The sequence below is a fragment of the Oncorhynchus keta genome, chromosome 22 (genome assembly GCF_023373465.1).
Source record: "Oncorhynchus keta strain PuntledgeMale-10-30-2019 chromosome 22, Oket_V2, whole genome shotgun sequence".
Lineage (NCBI taxonomy): Eukaryota > Metazoa > Chordata > Actinopteri > Salmoniformes > Salmonidae > Oncorhynchus > Oncorhynchus keta.
Window position 1 is genome coordinate 46,542,551 of NC_068442.1, and position 23,841 is coordinate 46,566,391.

Sequence of the window (23,841 nt, forward strand, 5' to 3'; positions counted from 1 at the left end):
TAACAGAGGCTATATACATGATGTACCTGTACCGAGTCAATGTGTGGGGGTACGAGGTAATAACTTGGCTATATACATGATGTACCTGTACCGAGTCAATGTGTGGGGGTACGAGGTAATAACTTGGCTATATACATGATGTACCTGTACCGAGTCAATGTACCGATGTCAATGTGTGGGGGTATGAGGTAATAACTTGGCTATATACATGATGTACCTGTACCGAGTCAATGTGTGGGGGTATGAGGTAATAACTTGGCTATATACATGATGTACCTGTACCGAGTCAATGTGTGGGGGTACGAGGTAATAACTTGGCTATATACATGATGTACCTGTACCGAGTCAATGTGTGGGGTACGAGGTAATAACTTGGCTATATACATGATGTACCTGTACCGAGTCAATGTGTGGGGGTACGAGGTAATAACTTGGCTATATACATGATGTACCTGTACCGAGTCAATGTGTGGGGGTACGAGGTAATAACTTGGCTATATACATGATGTACCTGTACCGAGTCAATGTGTGGGGGTACGAGGTAATAACTTGGCTATATACATGATGTACCTGTACCGAGTCAATGTGTGGGGGTACGAGGTAATAACTTGGCTATATACATGATGTACCTGTACCGAGTCAATGTGTGGGGGTACGAGGTAATAACTTGGCTATATACATGATGTACCTGTACCGAGTCAATGTGTGGGGGTACAGGTTAGTCCAGGTAATTTGTACATGTAGGTAGGGGTAAAGTGACTGCATAGATAATTAACAGTGAGGGGGGTCCATGTAAATAGTCCGGGTGGCCATTGGATTAATTGTTCAGCAGTTTTATGGCTTGGGGGTAGATTAAGGCCTGTTGGACCTAGACTTGGCACTCCGGCTCCGTGCGGTAGCAGAGAGAACAGTCTATGACTTGGATGACTGGAGTCTTTGACAATTCTTTGGGCCTTCCTCTGACACCGCCTAGAATATAGGTCCTGGATGGCAGGGAGCTTTACCCCAGTGATGTACTGGGCCGTTCGCACTACCTTCTGTAGCGCCAGATGCCGAGAAGATGCCATACCAGACGGTGATGCAACCAGTCAGGATGCTCTCGATCGTGCAGCTGTATAACTTTTTGAGGATCTGGGGACCCATGCCAAATCTTGTGGGACAAGGTGTGGTCGGGCCCTCTTCACAACAATCTTAGTGTGTTTGGACCATGATAGTTTGTTGGTGATGTGGACACCGAGGAACTTGAAATGGTCTACACATGGTCTTCTTCTCGACCCACTCCACTACAGCCCCGTTGATGTGAATTGGGGCATGTTCGGCCCTCATTTTTCTGTAGTCCACAATCCTTTGTCTTGCTCATGTTGTCGGCTGTCTCATCATTGTTGGTGATCAGGCCTACCACGGTTGTCGTCAGCAAACTTAATGATGGTGTTGGAGTCGTGCTTGGCCATGCAGTCGTGGGTGAACAGGGTGTATAGGAGGGGACTAAGCACGCACCCCTGAGGGAGCCCCCATGTTAAGGATCAACGTGCCAGATGTGTTGTTGCATACCCTTACCACCTGGGGGCGGCCCGTCAGGAAGTCTAGGATCCAGTTGCAGAGGGAGGTGTTTAGTCCCAGGGTCCTTTGCTTAGTGAAGAACTTTCTGGGCACTATGTTGTTGAACGCTGAGCTGTATTCAATGAACAGCATTCTCACATAGGTGTTCCTTTTGTCCATGTGGGAAAGGGCAGTGTGGAGTGCGATTGAGATTGCGTCATCTGTGGATTTGTCCGGGCAGTATGCGAATTGGAGTGGCGTGAGTGCTACGGGCTGGTAGTCATTTAGGGAGGTAACCTTCACTTTATGGGACTATGGTGGTCCCCTTGAAACATGTAGGTATTACAGACTCGGTCAGGGAAAGTTTGAAAATGTCAGTCAAGACACTTGCCAGTCGATCCGCGCATGCTCTAAGTACACATTCCTGTAATCCGTCTTGTGAATGTTGACCTGTTTAAAGGTCTTGCTCACATCGACTATGGCGAGCGTGAACAGCTGGTGCTCTTGTAACCGGTGTGAAATTGCTAGCTAGTTAGTGGGGTGCGCGCTAATAGCGTTTCAATCGGTGACGTCACTCGCTCTGAGACCTTGAAGCTAAACTGTTACACTCTCATGCATGCTTCAGTGTTGCTTGCCTGGACTGCAGCATTAAAGGCATTTAGCTCTTTTGGTAGGCTCGAGTCACTAAGCAGCTCACGGCTGGGTTTCTCTTTGTAGTCCGTAATGGTTTGCAAGCCCTGCCACATCTGACAAGCGTCAAAGCAGGTGTAGTAGGATTCTATCTTAGTCTTTTATTCACTCTTTGCCTGTTTGATGGTTCGTCATCATATCCATGTAATAATAATTATTATAATCTAACTGATCCCAGATCAGCACTCCTACTCTTAGAGACATTTTTTTAATACGGGATAAATACTCTCTAAGGTGAACATTTGGGGGTGCAGGTAACCTAGTGGTTAGAGCGTTGGGCCAGTAACCGAAAGGTTGCTTTATCGAATCCCAGAGCTGTCATTATAAATAAGAATTTGTTCTTAACTGACTTGCCTAGTTAAATAAAATAAAAACAGTGGAGGAATGCTATAAAAAAATGCAGCTGAAACACCTGTTGCTCATTCTAATGGTGATCACAAAGATCCAGTACAATCTATATTTCTCATTCCACAATCATATTGCTGGAGTGCAGGGATCAATTTGTCAAGACGCAGACAACATAGACGGAACATATGAAACCCCTTCTTTGTCAGAATTCCCTCTGTGGTGTGGATGGATGGCTGGCACGGGTCATCAGCCCAAGCCGAGTTTCTTCCTCTCTCTACATCTCTCCATCTCTTTATCTCTTCACCTCTCTCCATCTCTCATCATCTCACTTCATGTCTTCATCTTTCAATTCAATTCAAAGGGCTTTATTGGCATGGGAAACATATGTTTATATTGCCAAAGTAAGTGAAGTAGATAATAAACAGGTTAGGAAGTGCAGCTCAGTTTCCACCTCCTTTTGTGGGCAGTGTGCACATAGCCTGTCTTCTCTTGAGAGGCGGGTCTGCTTACGGCGGCTTTTCTCAATAGCAAGGCTATGCTTATTGAGTCTGTATATAGTCAAAGTGTTCCTTAAGTTTGGGTCAGTCACAGTGGCCAGGTATTCTGTTTAGGGCCAAACAGAATTCTAGTTTGCTCTTGTTTTTTTTGTTAATTCTTTCCAATGTGTCAAGTAATTATCTTTTTGTTTTCTCATGATTTGGTTGGGTCTAATTGTGTTGCTGTCCAGGGGCTCTGTGGGGTTTGTGAACAGGACCAGCTTGCTTAGGGGACTCTTCTCCAGGTTCATCTCTCTGTAGGTGATGGCTTTGTTATGAAAGGTTTGGGAATCGCCTCCTTTCAGGTGGTTGTAGAATATAACGGCTCTTTTCTGGATTTTGATCATTAGCAAGTATCGGCCTAATTCTGCTCTGGATGTATTATTTGGTGTTTTACGTTGTACACAGAGGATCTTTTTGCAGAATTCTGCATGCAGTGTCTCATTTTGGTGTTTGTCCCCTTTTGTGAATTCTTGGTTGGTGAGCGGACCCTACACCTCACATGAAAGGCAATGGGTTCAATAACTGATTCAATTATTTCTAGCCATGTCCTAATTGGTATGCCGAATTGTATTTTCCTTTTGATGGCGTAGAAAGCCCTTCTTGCCTTGTGTCTCAGCTCGTTCGCAGATTTGTGGAAGTTACCTTCGGCGCTGATGTTTAGGCCGAGGTACGTCTATTTTATTGTTTTCTCTATGGTAACGGTGTCTATATAGAATTTGTATTTGTGGTCGTGGTAACTGAACCATTTTTGGAAGACCATTCATTTTGTTTTTCTGATATTTACTGTCAGGGCCCAGGTCTGGCAGAATCGGTGCAGAAGATCTAGGTGCTGCCGTAGGCCCTCCTTTGTTGGGGACAGAAGAACCAGATCACCAGCAAACAGTAAACATTTGACTTCAGATTCTAGTCGAGTGAGGCCAATCTACACACAATACGGCAGGGTAGCCAGTGGTTAGAGCGTTGGACCAGTAACCGAATGGTTGCAAGTTCATATCCCCGAGCCGACAAGGTACAAATCTGTCATTCTGCCCCTGAACAGGCAGTTAACCCACGGTTCCTGGCTGTCATTGAAAATAATAATTTGTTCTTAACTCACTTGCCTGGTAAAATAAAATACACCATAATGGCAAAGTGAAAAGAGGTTATTTGAAATATTTGCAAATGTATAAATAAATTCAATTATATTACATTTACTTAAGTATTCAGACCCTTTACAGTACTTTGTTGAAGCACCTTTGGCAACGATTACAACCTCGAGTCTTCTTTGGTATGAGGCTACAAGCTTGGCACACCTGTATTTGGGGAGTTTCTCCCATTCTTCTCTGCAGATCCTCTCAAGCTCTGTCAGGTTGGATGGGGAGCGTCGCTGCACAGCTATTTTCAGGTCTCCAGAGATATTCAATCAAGTTCAAGTCCGGGCTCTGTCTGGGCCACTCAAGGACATTCAGAGACTTGTCCCAAAGCCACTTCTGCGATGTATTGGCTGTGTGCTTAGGGTCGCTGTCCTGTGGGAAGGTGAACCTTCGCTCCAATCTGAAGTCCTGAGTGCTCTGGAGCAAGTTTTCATTGAGGATCTCTCTGTACTTTGCTCCGTTCATTTTACCCTCAACCCTTACTAGTCTCGCAGTCAATGCCACTGAAAACATTCCCACAGGATGATGCTGCCACCAGCATGCTTCACCGTAGGGATGGTGCCAGGTTTTCTCCAGACATGACACTTGGCATTCAGGCCAAAGAGTTCAATCTTGGTTCCATCAGACTAGAGAATCTTGTTTCTCATGGTCCGAGAGTCTTTAACCTCTCTGGGATATGTGGGACAGTGCAGGGCGCCAAATTCAAAACAACAAAAATCTCATAATTAACATTCCTAAAGCATACAAGTATTTTACACATTTTAAAGATAAAATTCTCGTTAATCCAGCCACAGTGTCTGATTTCAAAAAGGCTTTACAGTGAAAGAACCACAAACGATTATGTTATGAAAGGTTTGGGAAGACAGAAAAACACAGGCATTTTTCCAGCCAAAGATAGGAGTCACAAAAAGCAGAAATAGAGATAAGAATTCAATCAATAACCTTTGATGATCTTCATCAGATGACACTTATAGGACATCATGTTACACAATACATGTATGTTTTGTTTGATAGAGTTCATATTTATATAAAAAATCTGAGTTTACATTGGCGCGTTCAGTAGTTCCAAAAACAACCAGTGATTTTGCAGAGAGCCACACAATTTACTGAAATACTGATCAGAAATGTTGATGAAAATACAAGTGTTACACATGGAATTAGAGATATTCTTCTCCTTAATGGGTGCGTCAAGAAGTTAATGCAAGATTTTAAAACAACTTTACAGAAAAAGCAAACCATGCAATAATCTGAGTACAGAGTTCAGGCAACAAAGCAGCCAAAAAGATATCCGCCATATTGTGTAGTCAACATTAGTCAGAAATAGCATTATACATATTCACTTACCTTTGATGATCTTCATCAGAATGCACACCCAGGAATCCTAGTTCCACAATAAATGTTTGATTTGTTCGATAAAGTTCATAATTTATGTCCAAATAGCTTCTTTTGTTAGGGCGTTCGGTAAACAAATCCAAACGCTCTTTCAGGTCCCACGAACGTCGGACAAAAAGTTCAAAAAGTTCTGTTACAGCCCGTAGAAACTTGTCAAACGAAGTATAGAGTCAATCTTTAGGATGTTTTTATCATAAATGTTCAATAATGTTCCAACCGGAGAATTCCTATGTCTGTAGAAAAACAATGGAACGAGAGCTAACTCTCTCGTGACAGCGCGTCAGAGCCTGTGGCACTACGCCAGGCACCTGGCTCAATCCCCTCTCATTCAGCCCTTTCTGTACTATGCTATCCCGAGGCACTATTTTTCCCTCTCTCTCTCTTTCTACCTCTCTCCCATCACAGTAGAAGCCTGAAACAACGTTATAAATACTGTTGACATCTAGTGGAAGCGTTAGGAAGTGCAATATGACCCCATTTACACTGTATATTGGAATGGCAAAGAGCTACATACCTCAGATTTCCCACTTCCTGGTTGGATTTTTCTCAGGTTTTCGCCTTCCATATGTTATACTCAGAGACATCATTCAAACAGTTTTAGAAACTTCAGAGTGTTTTCTATCCAATACTACTAATAATATGCATATATTCACATCTGGACTGAGTAGCAGACAGTTTAGTCTGGGCACCTTATTCATCCAAGCTACTCAATACTGCCTCCTGTCACCAAGAAGTTACGTGACTTTTGACGAACTCCGAGCGGGCTGTCATGTGTTTTTTACCGAAGTGGCTTCCTTCTGGCCACTATTCCATAATGGCCTGATTGGTTGAGTGCTGCAAAGATGGTTGTTCTTTTGGAATGTTCTCCCATTGCCACAGAGGAACTCATGAGCTCTGTCAGAGTGACCATCGGGTTCTTGGTCACCTCCCTGACCAATGCTCTTCTACCCCGATCGCTCAGTTTGGCCGGGCGGACAGCTCTAAGAGGAGTCTTGGTGGTTCCAAACTTCTTCCATTTAAGAATGATGGAGGCCACTGTGTTATTTATCTCTCTTCATATCTCTTTCTCTCTCCATCTCTTCCTCTCTCTCTTCATCTCCCTTCATCACAACATTTGTCTGGTTTTTTGTGGAGCCCTTAGTGCACATCAGGTAGAGAGGACACCTTGGCCAGTCTCCCATCGCTGGGTTGCGTCCCAAATAACACCCTATTCTCTATAAAGTGCACCACTTTTGACCATGGCCCATAATGCACTGGTCAAAATTAGTGCACTTAAAAGGCAATAGGGTGCTCTTTGGGACGCCGCATGGGAATACCGTAAGGAGCCTTAAGGGGGAATGCCGGTCGGCCCACTGCTATCTATGTTATGAAGGATCAAAGAGCGTCGTGGTCACGTTTGATGCTCAGTGTCGATGGGACTCTTTCTGACTCATGTATAGGCCTGTTATGGGAGTGCTGTGCGTGTAGATGTCTTACTGACAGTGTGTGTGTGTGCGTTTGTGTGTGTGTGAGCTTGTTTTGGAGTACTTTCTGTGCTATGCTATCCCGAGGCACTCTTTTTCCCTCTCTCTCTTTCTATCTCTCTCCCTCTCCTCCCTTGTTTTCTACCCCACCCACTCATCCACTCTGTCTCACTCCCTCCCCTTCTCCCACTCACCCCCAACCCCTCCCTACCTACCTCTCTCTCCCTCTCCCTCCTCCTGCTCTCCCTCCATCCCTCTCTCCAGTCCCTGCAGTGGAGCTCTCCTCCATGTGTGTTTATGAAGGCCCAGGGAGAGAGAGTAGAGAGAGTGAGGGGTTCCACCTGCCCACAGCCTGTTAATTACTAATCCGTATGTACATGCTCTGCACATTTGCTCATCCCTACGCCCCGGAGTTAACATGTTCCCCCAGAGCAGGTACGCCCCAACTGGGGTACTCACAATGCCGTCGGGGGTACGCCAAATATAAATGTGATTCACATTTTCAAACAGTCCATTTATATTTTCCAACGGGGCAATACCTTTGGGTGAGGTTTTTTTCTCACCTGAGTTATCTCGTTTCGCTGCCAAAAATACAATTAAACCATCTAGTGTTCAGCGAAATAACAACACAATGTCAAGTACAGGTAGCCTAGTCAAATAATTAACATCCAATCACATTAACCGTTACTCTCTAAATGGAATTCCACTAACGGTCCATATGTAGCCAAATGTAGCTGCTGCTCATTCCGTTTGCTTAAAAATTGATAAATGGTTAAAGAAAGTAGGGCCCGTGTCCATAAAGACACATACCAGCTCTGCTGGTAGTACTGCTACTATCAGCAGTACTACAGCAGCACTACACCTGCCCCTGTTGATGACACAAGTTGTTCTGCTTCCATGAGCACATCCAATGCTAGCATCAGTAATTCTACATTTCTTGGACACTGACAGTTGTGAATCTGATGCAGCCGAAGAGCTACCTTACCCGGGAAAGCACCGAACAACAGATAGACGTTGGACCATCGAAGAGGCGCAAATATGATAAGAAATACATTGATTTGGGCTTCACTTATATTGGGAGTAGTGCCTTTCCTCAGCAACAGTGTGTTATATGTGCCGAAGTACAGTCATGGCCAAAAGTATTGAGAAGTATAATTACGAGCATTTCATAAGTGTCAAATGCTTTATTGACAATTACATGAAGTTGATGCAAAGAGTCAATATTTGTAGTAATGACCCTTCTTTTTCAAGACCTCTGCAATCTGCCCAGGCATGCTGTCAACTAACTTCTGGGCCACATCCTGACTGATGGCAGCCCATTCTTGTATAATCAATGCTTGGAGTTTGTGAGAATTTGTGGGGTTTTGTTTGTCCACCCGCCTCTTGAGGATTGACCACAAGTTCTCAATGGGATTAAGGTCTGGGGAGTTTCCTGGCCATGGACCCAAAATATCAATGTTTTGTTCCCAGAGTCACTTAGTTATCACTTTTGCCTTATGGCAAGGTGCTCCATCATGCTGGAAAAGGCATTGTTCGTCACCAAACTGTTCCTGGATGGTTGGGAGAAGTTGCTCTTGGAGGATGAGTTGGTGCCATTATTTATCCATGGCTGTGTTCTTAGGCAAAATTGTAAGTGAGCTCACTCCCTTGACTGAGAAGCCACCCCACACATGAATGGTCTCAGGATGCTTTTCTGTTGGCATGACACAGGACTGATGGTAGCGCTCACCTTGTCTTCTCCGACAAGCTTTTTTCTGGATCCACCAAACAATCGGAAAGGGGATTCATCAGAGAAAATGACTTTACCCCAGTCCTCAGCAGTCCAATCCCTGTACCTTTTGCAGAATATCAGTGTGTCCCTGATGTTTTTCCTGGAGAGAAGTGGCTTATTTGCTGCCCTTCTTGACACCAGCAGCTGAATCAACTTTTGGAGACGGTCCTGGTGCTTGCTGGACTTTCCTGGGTGCCCTGAAGCCTTCTTCACAACAATTGAACCACTCTACTTGAAGTTCTTGATGATCCGAAAAATTGTTGATTTAGGTGCAATCTTACTGGCAGCAATATCCTTGCCTGTGAAGCCCTTTCTTGTGCAAAGCAATGATGACGGCACGTGTTTCCTTGCAGGTAACCATGATTGACAGAGGAAGAACAAGGATTCCAAGCACCACCCTCCTTTTGTGGTCCTTCTGTAGCTCAGTTGGTAGAGCATGGCGCTTGTAACGCCAGGGTAGTGGGTTCGACTCCCGGGACCACCCATATGTAGAATGTATGCACACATGACTGTAAGTCGCTTTGGATAAAAGCGTCTGCTAAATGGCATATATATATTGAAGCTTCCAGTCTGTTATTTGAACTCAATTGGCATGACAGAGTGATCTCTAGCCTTGTCCTCGTCAACACTCACATTTGTGTTAACGAGAGAATCACTGACATGATGTCAGCTGGTCCTTTGACTGAAATGCAGAGGAAATGTTTTTGGGGGATTCAGACCATTTGCATGGCGAAGAGGGACTTTGCAATTCATCTGATCACTCTTCATAACATTCTAGAGTATATGCAAATTGCCATCTTAACAAACTGAGGCAGCAGACTTTGTGAAAATGTATATTTGTGTCTTTCTCAAAACTGTTGGCCACGACTGTACTATCTCACAACTCGATAAAACCTTCTCCTGCTCAGACATTTAGAAACAAAACATGCCAATTTGAAAAATAAACTACAGGAGTTTTTTGAGCGAGAATTAAGAATTACTTTCGAGTAGTAAGACATTTATAAAAGCAACAGATACCATTAATAAGGGATAGAAGGGTCTTATATGGTGAGCTACCAAGTGGCTAGGACAGGCAAGCCCCATACTACTGTGGAGGACTTAATTCTTCCTGCTTCTGTGGATATGACTGGGACAATGCTTGGGGAAAATGCCAAAAAAACTATACAGACAATATCTTCATCAAACAACACTGTTTCACAACACAGCAGTGACATGGCAGGAGATGTTTAGAAACAATTGCTTTTTCGCATACAAGCCAGTGAATTCTATGCTTTACAGCTGGATGAGTCAACAGACGTGGCGGGCCTGGCACAGCTCCTGGTATATGTCCGTTATGTTTATGGGGGGTCAATTAAGGAAGACATCCTCTTCTGCGAACCACTGGAAACCAGGACAACAGGAGAGGATATTTTTAAAGTACTGGACAGCTTTGTGACATCAAATGGACTTTGGTGGTCAAGATGTGTTGGTATCTGTACTGATGGCGCAAAAGCCATGACAGGGAGACATAGTGGAGTAGTAACGCGCGTGCAAGCAGTTGCTCCCGACGTCATTTGGGTACACTGCAGCATCCACCGAGAGGCTTTTCCTGCCAAAGCAATGCCTGATAGCTTGAAATACATTTTGGATACTACAGTGAAAATGGTTAACTATGTTAAACTCTCTAGGGTATGTGGGACGCTAGCGCCAAATTCAAATACAGAAATGCTCATTATAAAAATTCAGAAAACAAAACATATTTGACATAGGTTTAAAGATGAACTTCTTGTTAATCCAACCACGGTGTCAGATTTATAAAATGCTTTTCAGCAAAAGCATACCTAGCCCAGAACATACCTAGCTCAGAACATAGCCCAGTTGACAAATTATTACAGTAACCAGCCAAGCAGAAGCGTTACAAAACTCAGAAATAGAGATAAAATTAATCCCTTACCTTTGATGATCTTCATGTGGTGGCACTCAGAAGACATTCATTTACTCAATAAATGTTCCCTTTGTTCGATAAAGTCTCTTTATATCCAAAAACCTCAGGTTTGTTCACGCGTTTTCTTCAGTAATCCACAGGCTCAAACGCAGTCAAAACAGGCAGACAAAAAAATCAAAATTGTATCCGTAAAGTTCATAGAAACAAGTCAAACGATGTTTATATTCATTCCTCAGGTTGTTTTTAGCCTAAATGATCTATAATATTTCAACCGGACAATAACGTTGTCAATATAAAAGGTAAACAAGAAATGCACTCTCTCGGGATTGCTCATGAAAAAGCTCTGCGACACGGTAGGGTCCACTCATTCAGACTGGTCTTACTCTCTCATTGATACGAATACAAGCCTGAAAATATTTCTAAAGACTGTTGACATCTAGTGGAAGGCATAGGAACTGCAAATTGAGTCCTATGTCAATGGATACTGTAATGGCATTGAATAGAAAGAAAAAAAAACTTCCTGAATGGATTTTTCTCAGGTTTTCGCCTTCCAAATCAGTTCTGTTATACTCACAGACACTATTTTAACAGTTTTGGAAACTTTAGAGTGTTTTCTATCCAAATCTACCAGTTATATGCATATCATATCTTCTAATTTGGGCATGCTTTTCATCCGAAATTCAGAATGCTGCCCCCTACCCGAGAGGTTAAAGCAAGGCCCCTGACTGGCCTATCTGGGTGATGTTTTTTCTCGCCTGAATGATCTGAATCTAGGATTAGAGGGACTCTGCATCTATATTCAATGTGTGGGACAAAATTGAGGCTACGATTAAGTTGTTGGAGCTCTTCTCTGTCTGCATTAACAAGGACAACACACAGGTATTTCCATTATTGTATGATTTTTTTGTGTGCAAATGAACTTAAGCTTACGGACAATGTCAAATGTCATATAGCGAAGCAACTGAGTGAGTTGGGTTCGCAATTACGCAGATACTTTCCCAAAACGGATGACACAAACAACTGGATTCGTAATCCCTTTCCTGCCTCCAGTCCACTTACCGATATCTGAACAAGAGAGCCTTATTGAAATTGCAACATGCGGTTCTGTGAAAATTGAATTTAATCAGAAGCCACTGACCGATTTCTGGATTGGGCTGCGCTCAGAGTGCCCTGCCTTGGCAAATAATGCTGTTAAGACACTGATGCCCTTTGCAACTACGTACCTATGTGAGAGTAGATTCTCTGCCCGCACTAGCATGAAAACTAAAGACAGGAAAAATTATGTGTGTAAAATAATTTAATTTTAAGACTGAGAATCTCCAAACAACCCAACATTACAGAGTTATGTGCATGCTTTCAAGCACACCCTTCTCATTAACCTGTGAGTTATTCACAATTTTCGATGAACAAATACAGTTTTATATGTAAGATGGTTAAATAAAGAGCAAAATTCTTGATTATTATTAGATTATTATTTGTGCCCTGGTCCTATAAGAGCTATTTTGTCTCTTCCCACGAGCCAGGTTGTGACAAAAACTCACACTCATTCTTATGTTTAATAAATGTATCGTATAGTGTGTGTGTGGCAGGCTTACAATGATGGCAAAAAACAACATTTGATAGTGCGCTGACCATGGTGCTCGAGGGGGTATGAAGCTGGATGTGTAATGTTTTGAAGGTGTACGGGACTATAAAAAGTTTGGGAACCACTGCCCTAGAGGATTCCCACTGCCAGACTTGTAGTTGTGAAAGCTGACCGACCCCCAGCCCAGCAGAAGACAAACTAAGCAACTAAAAAGTTGCTGTGTCCTCCTTAGCAATGTTGGTAAAATCAGAGAATATTAGGAAGAAAGAGAACATGGTATTAACGATTTGAGTTGATATTCTTCAGTCAAGGCAAGGATATTCTGTTAAAAAAATAAAAACTGTAATGCAGAACAAATCTCTGTGGAGCTCATGTTAGCCTCTGCAGCTCCCGTCAGCCTCCGCAGCTCCCATCAGCATCCGCAGGTCCCGTTAGCCTCCGCAGCTCCCGTCAGCCTCCGCAGCTCCCGTCAGCCTCCGCAGCTCCCGTCAGCCTCCGGAGCTCCCGTCAGCCTCCTCAGTTCCCGTCAGCCTCCGCAGCTCCCGTTAGCCTCCGCAGTTCCCGTTAGCCTCTGTAGTTTCCATCAGCCTTCACAGATCCGTCAGCCTCCGCAGTTCCCGTTAGCCTCCGCAGTTCCCGTTAGCCTCCGTAATTCCATTGGGGGTTTATTATTCATTGCTCCATTAAATGATTAATGTTGGTTTCAGGGTGTCATGGATTCAGGGTGTCAGCGTGTCAGGGTGTCAGGGATTCAGGGTGTAAGGGTGTCATGGATTCAGGGTGTCAGGGAATCAGGGTGTCAGCGTGTCAGGGCATCAGGGTGTCAGAGAGGCAGAGTTAGCTTGTCAAGGCGTCAGCTTGTCACCGTGCCAGGTCGTCAGCGTGTTAGGTCGTCAGGGTGTCAGGTGTCAGGGTGTTAGGTCGTCAGCGTGTCAGTGTGTCAGTGTGTCAGGGTGTTAGGTCGTCAGGTGTTAGGTTGTTAGGGTGTTATGTTGTCAGCGTTTCAGGGCGTCAGCGTGTTAGTTCGTCAGGGCGTCAGCGTGTCAGAGTGTTAGGGTATTAGGTTGTCGGGGTGTCAGGTGTCAGTGTGTCAGGGTGCATATTGTCTAGCCGTCAAATTATACAGCAGCGGAATGAGGAAGTCCAGTTCATGTCCTCACTGCCTTCTCATACAATGAAAGTGAGTGTGTGTGTGTTTTTGTGTGTGTTTTTGTGTGTGTGTTTTTGTGTGTGTGTGTGTGTGTGTTTTGGTGTGTGTGTGTGTGTGTGTGTGTGTGTGTGTGTGTGTGTGTGTGTGTGTGTGTGTGTGTGTGTTTTGGTGTGTGGGCGTATTTTTTGGTGTGTGGGCGTATTTTTTGGTGTGTGTGTTTTTCAAATAAAATAAAATCTAATTTTATTAGTCACATGCGCCGAATACAACTGGTATAGACCTTAGAGTGAAATGGTTATTTACGAGCCCCTAACCAACAATGCAGTTTAAAAAATACAGATAAGAATAACAAATAAAAGTAACAAGTAATTAAAGAGCAGCAGTAAAATAACAATATCGAGACTATATACAGGGGTGTACCGATGCAGAGTCAATGTGCGGCGGTGTAAAAGGGGGAGGGGGGTTCAATGCAAATAGTCTGGGTAGCCATTTGATTAGATGTTCAGGAGTCTTATGGCTTGGGGCTTGAAACTGTTTAGAAGTCTCTTGGACCTCGACTTGGTGCTCCGATACCACTTGCCGTGCGGTAGCAGAGAGAACAGTCTATGACTAGGGTTGCTGGGCCTTCCTCTGACACATCCTGGTATAGAGGTACTGGATGGCAGGAAGCGAGGACCCATGACAAATCTTTTCAGTCTCCTGAGGGGGAATAGGTTTTGTCGTGCCCTCTTCACAACTGTCTTGGTGTGCTTGGACTATGTTAGTTTGTTGGTAATGTGGACACCAAGGAACATGAAGCTCTCAACCTGCTCCACTGCAGCCCCGTCGATGAGAATGGGGGTGTGCTCGGGCCTCTTTTTCCTGTAGTCCACAATCATCTCCTTTGTCTTGATCACATTGAGGGAGAGGTTGTTGTCCTGGCACCACACGGCCAGGTCTCTGACCTCCTCCCTATAGGCTGTCTCTTCGTTCTTGGTGATCAGGCCTAACACTGTTGTGTCATCGACAAACTTAATAATGGTGTTGGAGTCGTGCCTGGCCATGCAGTCATGAGTGAACAGGAAGTGCAGGAGGGGACTGAGCACGCACCACTGAGGGGACCCTGTGTTGAGGATCAGTGTGGCAGATGTGTTGTTACCTAACCCTACCAACAGGGGGCAGCCTGTCAGGAAGTTCAGGATCCAGTTGCAGAGGGAGGTGTTTAGTCCCAGGGTCCTTAGCTTATTGATAAGCTTTGAGGGCACTATGGTGTTGAACGCTAAGCTGTAGCAATGAATAGCATCCTCAGATAGGTGTTCCTTTTGTCCAGGTGGGAAAGGGCAGTGTTGAATGCAATAGCGATTACATCATCTGTGGATCTGTTGGGGTGGAATGCAAATTGGAGTGGGTCTAGGGTTTCTGGGATGATGGTGTTGATGTGAGCCGTGACCAGCCTTGCATAGCACGTCATGGCTACGGACGTGAGTTCTATGGGTCAGTGGTCATTTAGGGAGGTTACATTGTTGTTCTTGGGCACAAGGACTATGGTAGTCTGCTTAAAACATGTTGGTATTACAGACTCGGACAGGTGGAGGTTGAAAATGTCAGTGAAGACACTTGCTAGTTGGTCAGTGCATGCTCAGAGTAAACATCCTGGTAATCCGTCTGGCCCTGCGGCCTTGTGAATATTGACCTGTTTAAAGGTCTTACTCACATCAGCTGTGGAGAGCGTGATGACACAGTCTTCCGGAACAGCTGGTGCTCTCATGCATGTTTCAGTGTTAAGTAGAGTAGCTCAGCTAGTAGGCTTGTGTCACTGGGCAGCTCTTGGCTGTGCTTCCCTTTGTAGTCTGTAATGTTTTTTCACATCCTACGAGCGTCAGAGCCGGTGTACTATGATTCAATCTTAATCCTGACACTTTGCCTGTTTGTCGGAGGGCATATTGGGATTTCTTATAAGTGTCCGGGTTAGAGTCCTGCTCCATGAAAGGAGCAGCTCTACCCTCTAGCTCAGTGCGGATGTTGCCGGTAATCTATGGCTTCTGGTTGCGGTATGTACGTACGGTCACTGTTAGGATGATGTCATCGATGCACTTATTGATGAAGCCAATAACTGATGTGGTTTACTCCTCAATGCCGTTGGAGGAAACACGGAACATATTCCAATCTGTGCTAGCAAAACAGTCCTGTAGCTTAGCATCTGCTCATCTGACCACTTTTTTATTGATCTACTCACTGACAGAATTATGGTCAGATTTGTCAAATGCAGGGCGAGGGAGAGCTTTGTATGCGTCTCTGTGTGTTGAGTAAAGGTGGCCCAGAGTTCTTTTTTCCTGTGGTTGCACATTTAACATGCTGATAGAAATTTGGTCAAATGGATTGAAGTTTCCATGCGTTATTAAAGTCCCAGGAGCACCGCCTCTGGGTGAAAGTTTTCTTGTTTGCTTATGGCGTAATGCAGCTCATTCAATGGTGTTTTACTGCCAGCCTCTGACTGTGGTGGTATGTAAAACAGCTACGAAGAATACAGATGAAAACTCTCTAGGTAGATAGTGTGGTCTACAGTTAATCATGAGATACTCTTCCTCATCCTCAGCAATAGCCTTAGATATCGTGCACTAGCTGTTATTTACAAAAAATACATAGTCCGCTGCCCCTTGTCTTACCAGACGACGGTGTTCTATCCTGCCGGTGCAGCGTGTAACCGGCTGGCTGTATGTTGATAGTGTCGTCGTTCAGCCACGACTCCGTGAAGCATAAGATAGAAAGCGGTAGCGGCAACATTATGTACAAAATGAGTAAAAAAATAAGTTATAAAAAAACAAAAAAAAACAATCGGTTGGGGTCATGTAAAATGGCTGCCTTCTTCTCACACCGCCATTTTGGTGTGTGTGTGTGTTTGTTTTTTGTTGGTGTGTGTGTGTTTTTGGTGTGTGTGTGCGTGTGTCTGTTTGTTTGTGTATGCACTTAAACTTTTCGAAATGTAATTACTTTCATTTGCAGCTACAACTGGGCTAAATTGGGTTAAATCCACTGGTACTGTTGCATCACTTTGGTTTCTTTAGTCTGTTTTAATGTCTCTCCCTCTCCCTCTCTCACTCGTTCCAGCACCACCAAGATTCACTAAAGTTCCCGTAGACCAGATTGGCGTATCTGGGGGTGTGGTCTCATTCGTGTGCCAGGCGACAGGAGACCCTAAGCCCCGGGTGAGCTGGAACAAGAAGGGGAAGAAAGTCAACTCCCAGCGCATTGAGGTGAGACTGTGTAACCTTGTAACCCTACACTGCCCCCTACTGTTGTGGATGTAGTATGGAATAATACATCTGAATATAATATACATAATAAATACAATTTAGCGGACACATTTATGCAAAGCAACTTACATATTTGTATATGTGGCCCCAACAGGAATCGAACCCACAACCCTGGCATTGCTAAAGCTTTTACAAACTGAGCCACACAAATCTATTCATTCATTTGACATGGATATACCACTTCTTTGTTTCACCAAGGTAGATCATTTACTTGTACACAAACTACACCACGACAGACAGTGGTTTTAATTTAACCAGGCATCAATTACAATAATCCACCATGTTTAGTGACATGACATGGCACAGTGCCAATGCAATCTACTTGTCCTTTTCCACTTGAATGACTAGCTGAATTTGACGTTTGTTTTACGTTCGGGTTCTAGTAGTGGCGTGCTACTTTCCCCCTGCGCCCGCTGTGCCTTATTTATGATGTTTGTTTGTTGTGTGTCTCTGTGTGAGCCCAGATGGTGTGTCTAAAATCATGATTGATTCTCAGGGTTTCCTTAATTAACACACTCCTCACATCGACAGCACACACACACACAGACTCGCTAACACACACATACACACTCTTGTGCTAACACATTATCACGTCAACAACGCTGCCAGCGTACTTAGGAGGGAAGAAGATGGTACCTGAGTATTAATAAGAGAAGAAGAAGATGGTACCTGAGTATTAATAAGAGAAGAAGAAGATGGTACCCAAGTACATGACAAGTACAGGACAGGCAAGTATAGGACAAATACAGGAGAGTACAGGACAAGTACAGAACAGTACAGGACAAATAGACATTGACACACACACACTGCAGACTCTGGTTCAATCCTGGTCTGTATCACAACCGGCTGTGATCGGAAGTCCCATAGGGCATTGCACAATTAGCCCAAGAGTTGTCCGGGTTAGGGGAGGGTTTGGCTGGGGTACTTGCCTAGTTAAATAAAAAATAAAATATAATACAGGACAGGACAAGGCCAGTACAGGACAAATACAGGACAGGACAAGGCCAGTGCAGGACAGGACAGGACAAATACAGGACAGGACAAGGCCAGTGCAGGACAGTACAGTACAGGACAAGGCCAGTACAGGACAAATACAGGACATGTGCTGAACAAGAGCGGTACAGGACAAATACAGGACAGGACAAGGCCAGTACAGGACAAATACAGGACAGGACAAGGCCAGTACAGGACAAATACAGGACATGTGCTGAACAAGAGCGGTACAGGACAAATACAGGACAGGACAAGGCCAGTGCAGGACAGTACAGTACAGGATAAGGCCAGTACATGACAAATACAGGACAGGACAAGGCCAGTAAAGGACAAATACAGGACAGGACAAGGTCAGTACAGGACAAATACAGGACAGGACAAGTGCAGAACAAGACCAGTGCAGGACAAGTTCCTTGAGATGACAAATACAGGCCAATACATGACAGTGCAGGACAAACACAAGACAGTACAGTACAGGACAAGTACAGGATAGGACAGTACCATACAGTACAGGACAAGTACAGTACAGGACAAATACAAAGCAGTACAGGACAAGTACAGAGCCGTACAGGGACAAGTACAGAGCCGTACAGGGACAAGTACAGAGCCGTACAGGGACAAGTACAGAACAGGTCAAGTACAGAACAGGACAGGTACAGGACAAGTTCCTTGAGATGACAAATACAGGACAGATCTATACAGGACAAATCTGGGACAATACAGGACAGTGCAGGACAAACACAGGAGAGTACAGGACAGGTACATTACAAGACACATACAGGAGAGTACAGGACAAGTACAGGACAGTACAGTACAGGACAAGTACAGGAAAGAACAGGACAAGTACAGGACAAGCCCAGTACAGGACAAGTCCAGGACAGTACAGGACAGTACAGGACAAACACGGGAGAGTACAGGACAGGTACATTACAAGACACATACAGGAGAGTACAGGACAAGTACAGAACAAATACAGGACAAGTACAGGACAGGAAATGTAGAGTACAGGACAAGTACAGGACACATTTAGGACAGTACAGGACAAGTACAAAAAAAAGGACAGGACATGTACAGGACAAGTAAAGTACAGTATAGGGCAAGTACAGGACAGTGCAATTTCAGTACAGGACAGTCCAATCCCAAACTGTTTTGCATTCTCTTCCGCTAAGACTGAGAAAAAACGATTGAACTGTGGATCCAATGATTGCTATTTCCTTGCTTTTAAAAAGTCATTTTATGAAGGTTCGAAATCGTTGCATTTCCCCTCCAGCAGCTTTTGCTTTGATATTGATCTGGACTCAGTCACAGTGCTGTTTCCTCATTAGCGTTGTAGCCTTGAGATTCATCATGACTCGACGCTGAACCGTTCGGCTGACAACAGGCACCTCCACACACCACTTCACTTGGTCAACCGCATCTATCCATACGTGTCTCTTTGTTATATATTATGGAGATCACATGTAAAATCACATGTATAGCGTGATCTATGAGTACAATATGAGCACTCTGACAGTTCTGTTCTGATTATTAGCTGACATTGCTGAGAATGAGGGTTTATACTCTGCAACGGTACTTATTTCGAATCATAATTGTCCTAATGGATGGCTTTGAACATTTTGAAAACATTAAACTTCAAAACTAACCTTATTCCATGGTGACCTTTTCTGAAGACTTGGCCACTGGACTAGCATAGCGATGTCCTGGCTCATATTCTGAAGCTTTGCAGTGAATAAAATGGTATACAGTATGTGAAATGAAGGTGCCCCTACGGAGCTAGTTGAGGAGTCTAGCTCCTAGAAGAATAGTTAGGTTGTCTTTAACTCAAAAACAGATCGCTATAACGTTGCCCTTTCTCTCTGACACAGACTATAGAGTTCGATGAGGGTGCCGGCGCCGTCCTTCGGATCCAGCCTCTACGAGCGCCGCGGGACGAGAACATCTACGAGTGCGTGGCGGAAAATAGCGAGGGTGAGGTCAACGTTAACGCCAAGCTGTCCATAATCAGAGGTGAGTCACTCGACGGCGCCTAATGATGAGGTCCTGACCAATGGACCAATGGAGTCTATTGTCCAATAGTCTTGCAATATATAGTGGTGCTCACTGCACCAATATTCTCAGCCAGCTTCACACATAGATGTTTGTTCCTTGTACTAGTACCTTCTAGCTCAGGGGTCTCTAACCTTTTCTAGCATGAGAGCTCATTTGAAAAAATGAAACGTGTCACGAGTCATATAGTAATTTTTCTCTAGCTTCCAAATAGTCACATTCTTCTCTTCTTCTCTGCAACTCTTCCCTAGGTCCTTAGTGTACAAGAGACAGTAGTGCACAATGTTTTCTGTCGATATACCTGGTAAAATAACGGTTAATTAACAACTCTAAATGGGGCTCTATAAAATCTGCGATTTGTTTCCCAAATTTTGTTTTATGTTCTCCAAAATTATGTTCCGTTAGATTTTTATATATTTTTGTATATTTTCACTCTCAAAATTACAATTGTTTATAGAGAAACAACAGAATTGGATGTCGATGCTTAAATCACATCTGAAGACCTTTTTTAAAGGGGTCTGGAAGAAAACAAACACATTTGGATTTGTTTTGTGTAATTCCCCCTTAATAACCTCTTTGGGCTAGGTGGGACGCTAGCAACCCACCTCGACAACATCTGGTGAAATTTTAGAGCGTGAAATTCAAAATACAAAAATCGTAATATTAAACATTCATGAAAATACAAGCGATTTACATTGTTTAAAAGCTTAGCTTCTTGTTAATCCAACCGCGTTGTCAGATTTCAAAAAGGCTTTACAGTGAAAGCATAACATGCGATTATCGAGGACAGCGCCCTGCATACCCCAGCATTAATGACATTTTCCAAACCAGCAGAGGCGTCACAAAAATCATAAATAGCGATAAAATTAATCACTTACCTTTGAAGATCTTTCTCTGTTTGCAATCCCAAGGGTCCCAGCTACACAACGAATGGTTGTTTTGTTCGATAAAGTCCTTCTTTATATCCCAAAAATGTCAGTTTAGTTTGATTCAGTAATCCACCCGTTCAACATGCAGACAAAGAAATCCCAAAAGTTACCAGTAAACTTCATCCAAACAAGTCAAACCACGTTTCTAATCAATCCTCAGCTACCCTAATATGTAAATAAACTATCAAATTTAAGACGGAATGTAGCAAGTTCAATACCAGAGATAAATCACGAAGCCCTCATCCACGCGCACCACAAGACTACAGTCCTAATGAGAGACAACTGAAACCCTTTCTAAAGACTGTTGACATCTAGCGGAAGCCATGGGAACTGCAATCTGGGAGGAATTCCTTTGAATATCTCATAGACAAGTATTGGAATGGCCTGTGACCTCAAACACATTTTGTGATGGATTCTCCTCGGGGTTTTGCCTGCCATATCAGTTCTGTTATACTCACAGACATTATTTTAACAGTTTTAACTTCTTAGGGTGGAAATCCCTTTATGGGATCGATATGACAACAGCCAGTGAAAGTGCACGGCGCCAAATTCAAAACAACAGAAATCTCCTAATTAAAATTCCTCAAACATACAAGTATCTTATACCATTTTAAAGGTAATCTTGTTGTTAATCCCACCACAGTGTCCGATTTCAAATAGGCTTTACAGCGAAAGCACCACAAACAATTATGTTAGGTCAGCACCTATTCACAGAAAAACACAGCCAAAAAGAGGAGTCACAAAAATCAGAAATAGAGATAAATTAATCACTAACCTTTGATGATCTTCATCAGATGACACTCATATGACGTCATGTTACACAATACATGTAAGTTTTGTTTGATAAAGTTCATATTTATATAAAAAAATCTCAGTATACATTGGTGCGTTATGTTCCGTAGTTCCAAAAACATCCGGTGATTTTGCAGAGAGCCACATCAATTTACAGAAATACTCATCATAAATGTTGATGAAAATACAAGTGTTATGCATGGAATTAAAGATATACTTCTCCTTAATGCAACCGCTGTGTCAGATTTCAAAAAAGGACAAAGCAAAAAAGCTTTACGGAAAAAGCAAACCATGCAATAATCTGAGTACGGTGCTCAGACAACAAATACATATATCTGCCATGTTGGAGTCAACAGAAGTCAGAAATAACATTATAAATATTCACTTACCTCTGATGATCTTTATCAGAATGCACTCCCAAGAATTCCAGTTCCACAATAAACGTTTGATTTGTTCGATAAAGTTAATAATTTATGTCCAAATAGCTTCTTTTGTTAGCGCGTTTGGTAAACAAATCAAAACTCACGAAGCGCGTTCACTAGTTGCAGACGAAATGTCAAAAAGTTCTGTTACAGTCCGTAGAAACTTGTCAAACGATAGAATCAATCTTTAGGAGGTTTTTAACATAAAACTTCAATAATATTCCAACTGGAGAATTCCTTTGTCTTCAGAAAAGCAAAGGAACGGGAGATACCTCTCATGTGAATGCGCGTGACCAGCGCCTGACTGCTGGCAGACCTCTGACTCATTCCCCTCTCATTCAGCTCCCCTTCACAGTAGAAGCCTCAAACCAGTTTCTAAAGACGGTTGACATCTAGTGGAATCCTTAGGAAGTGCAAGATGACCAATATCCCACTGTATCTTCAATAGGGGCTGAGTTGAAGATCGACCAACCTCAGATTTCCCACTTCCTGGTTGGATTTTTTCTCAGGTTTTTGCATGCCATATGAGTTATGTTATACTCACAGCCATCATTCAAACAGTTTTAGAAACTTCAGAGTGTTTTCTATCCAATACTACTAATAATATGCATATGTTAGCATCTGGGACAGAGTAGCGGGCAGTTTACTCTGGGCACCACTGGGTACCTTATTCATCCAAGCTACTCAATGCTGCCCTCAGCCATAAGAAGTTTAACAGAAACTTCAGAGTGTTTTCTATCCAATGCTAATTATCTGCATAACTTAGCTTTTGGGCCTGAGTAACAGGCAGTTTACTTTGAGCACGTCAGTCATCCAAACTTCCGAATACTGCCCCCTAGCCTTAAGAAGTTTTACACATCTGGCCCTTTAATTGCCATCTAGCGAGTTCGGAATGTGTCCTCTAATGTGGTGGTCTGTACTGCTGCTGCTCATTTCATGACAAAGTTTTATCTAAATAATAGATACAAATGAAATAATTACTCATGACATACTTCTGTCAGGTAAGCCTACTTTACAGTTAATATTTAATTGAGAAGGTTTTGGGGAAAGTATTTCTGTCAAACCACAAGATGGTTACACATGGAGTGATGGACAAACGCACCACACAGACAGGTGCAATATTGCTGGAAATTAATTGCCATATAGTGTGTCAAGTTTGGCTTTTTAAGCCAATAGTGGCTAACCAGGGATGGGATAACATCAATGTTGCGTTGATTAGATAGTAGCTGGGAGCTTGCGGTATCTGATACTTGTGAGATTTCTTTATGACATTTTGTGGTGGAACACGTGTGTGCATTTTCAGGATTGTTTGGGGAGCTACTCATAGGTTGGCAGCGAGCCACTGGTAGCTTGCAATCGACCTGCTGGAGACCCCTGTTCGAGCTCTTTATAATGTAGCTACCTGTAACCCTCTATTGGATGCATAGGCTACATCCCTTACAGTCAGGATGTTTCCACGTGTATACTAACTACTGGCCGTTATGCTCAAAACAAACTTGGACATGAGGGAGGCTGATCCTACGCCAGTCTTTGTGGGCGACCGTGGCAGATGCATATCACAGTGGGCACTTCCTGGTCTATCATGCGTCATTCTGCAACGCAATTATATTTAATTCACCATTCAGAGAGAGGAGTGTATAGACATTCTATCCCAACAGGATTCTCTATTTTATCACATTTGTTTTTACTGTATTCACTGATGCGAAAGGGAGGTAGGAGGGCGGAGGAGAAGAGTGGTGGCGGAGAGAGAGGGAGAGATTATGGATTGGTTATGAAAGATGGAAGAGTGGTCACCAACTGTGCTGAAATAGTATTTATTGAATCTGAATCAA

The 23,841-nt window shown here is 43.5% G+C and overlaps 1 protein-coding gene across 1 annotated transcript in view; it reads left to right on the forward strand.

Annotated features, from left to right (window-relative positions):
* LOC118400689 (receptor-type tyrosine-protein phosphatase S-like) overlaps positions 1–23,841 on the forward strand; it is a 440,366-nt gene that overhangs the window by 195,207 nt on the left and 221,318 nt on the right. The window contains exons 4-5 of the mRNA XM_052475331.1: positions 16,622–16,767; positions 19,686–19,827. Of these exons, the coding sequence (XP_052331291.1) occupies positions 16,622–16,767; positions 19,686–19,827 (288 nt within the window). The remainder of the gene's footprint in view (positions 1–16,621; positions 16,768–19,685; positions 19,828–23,841) is intronic.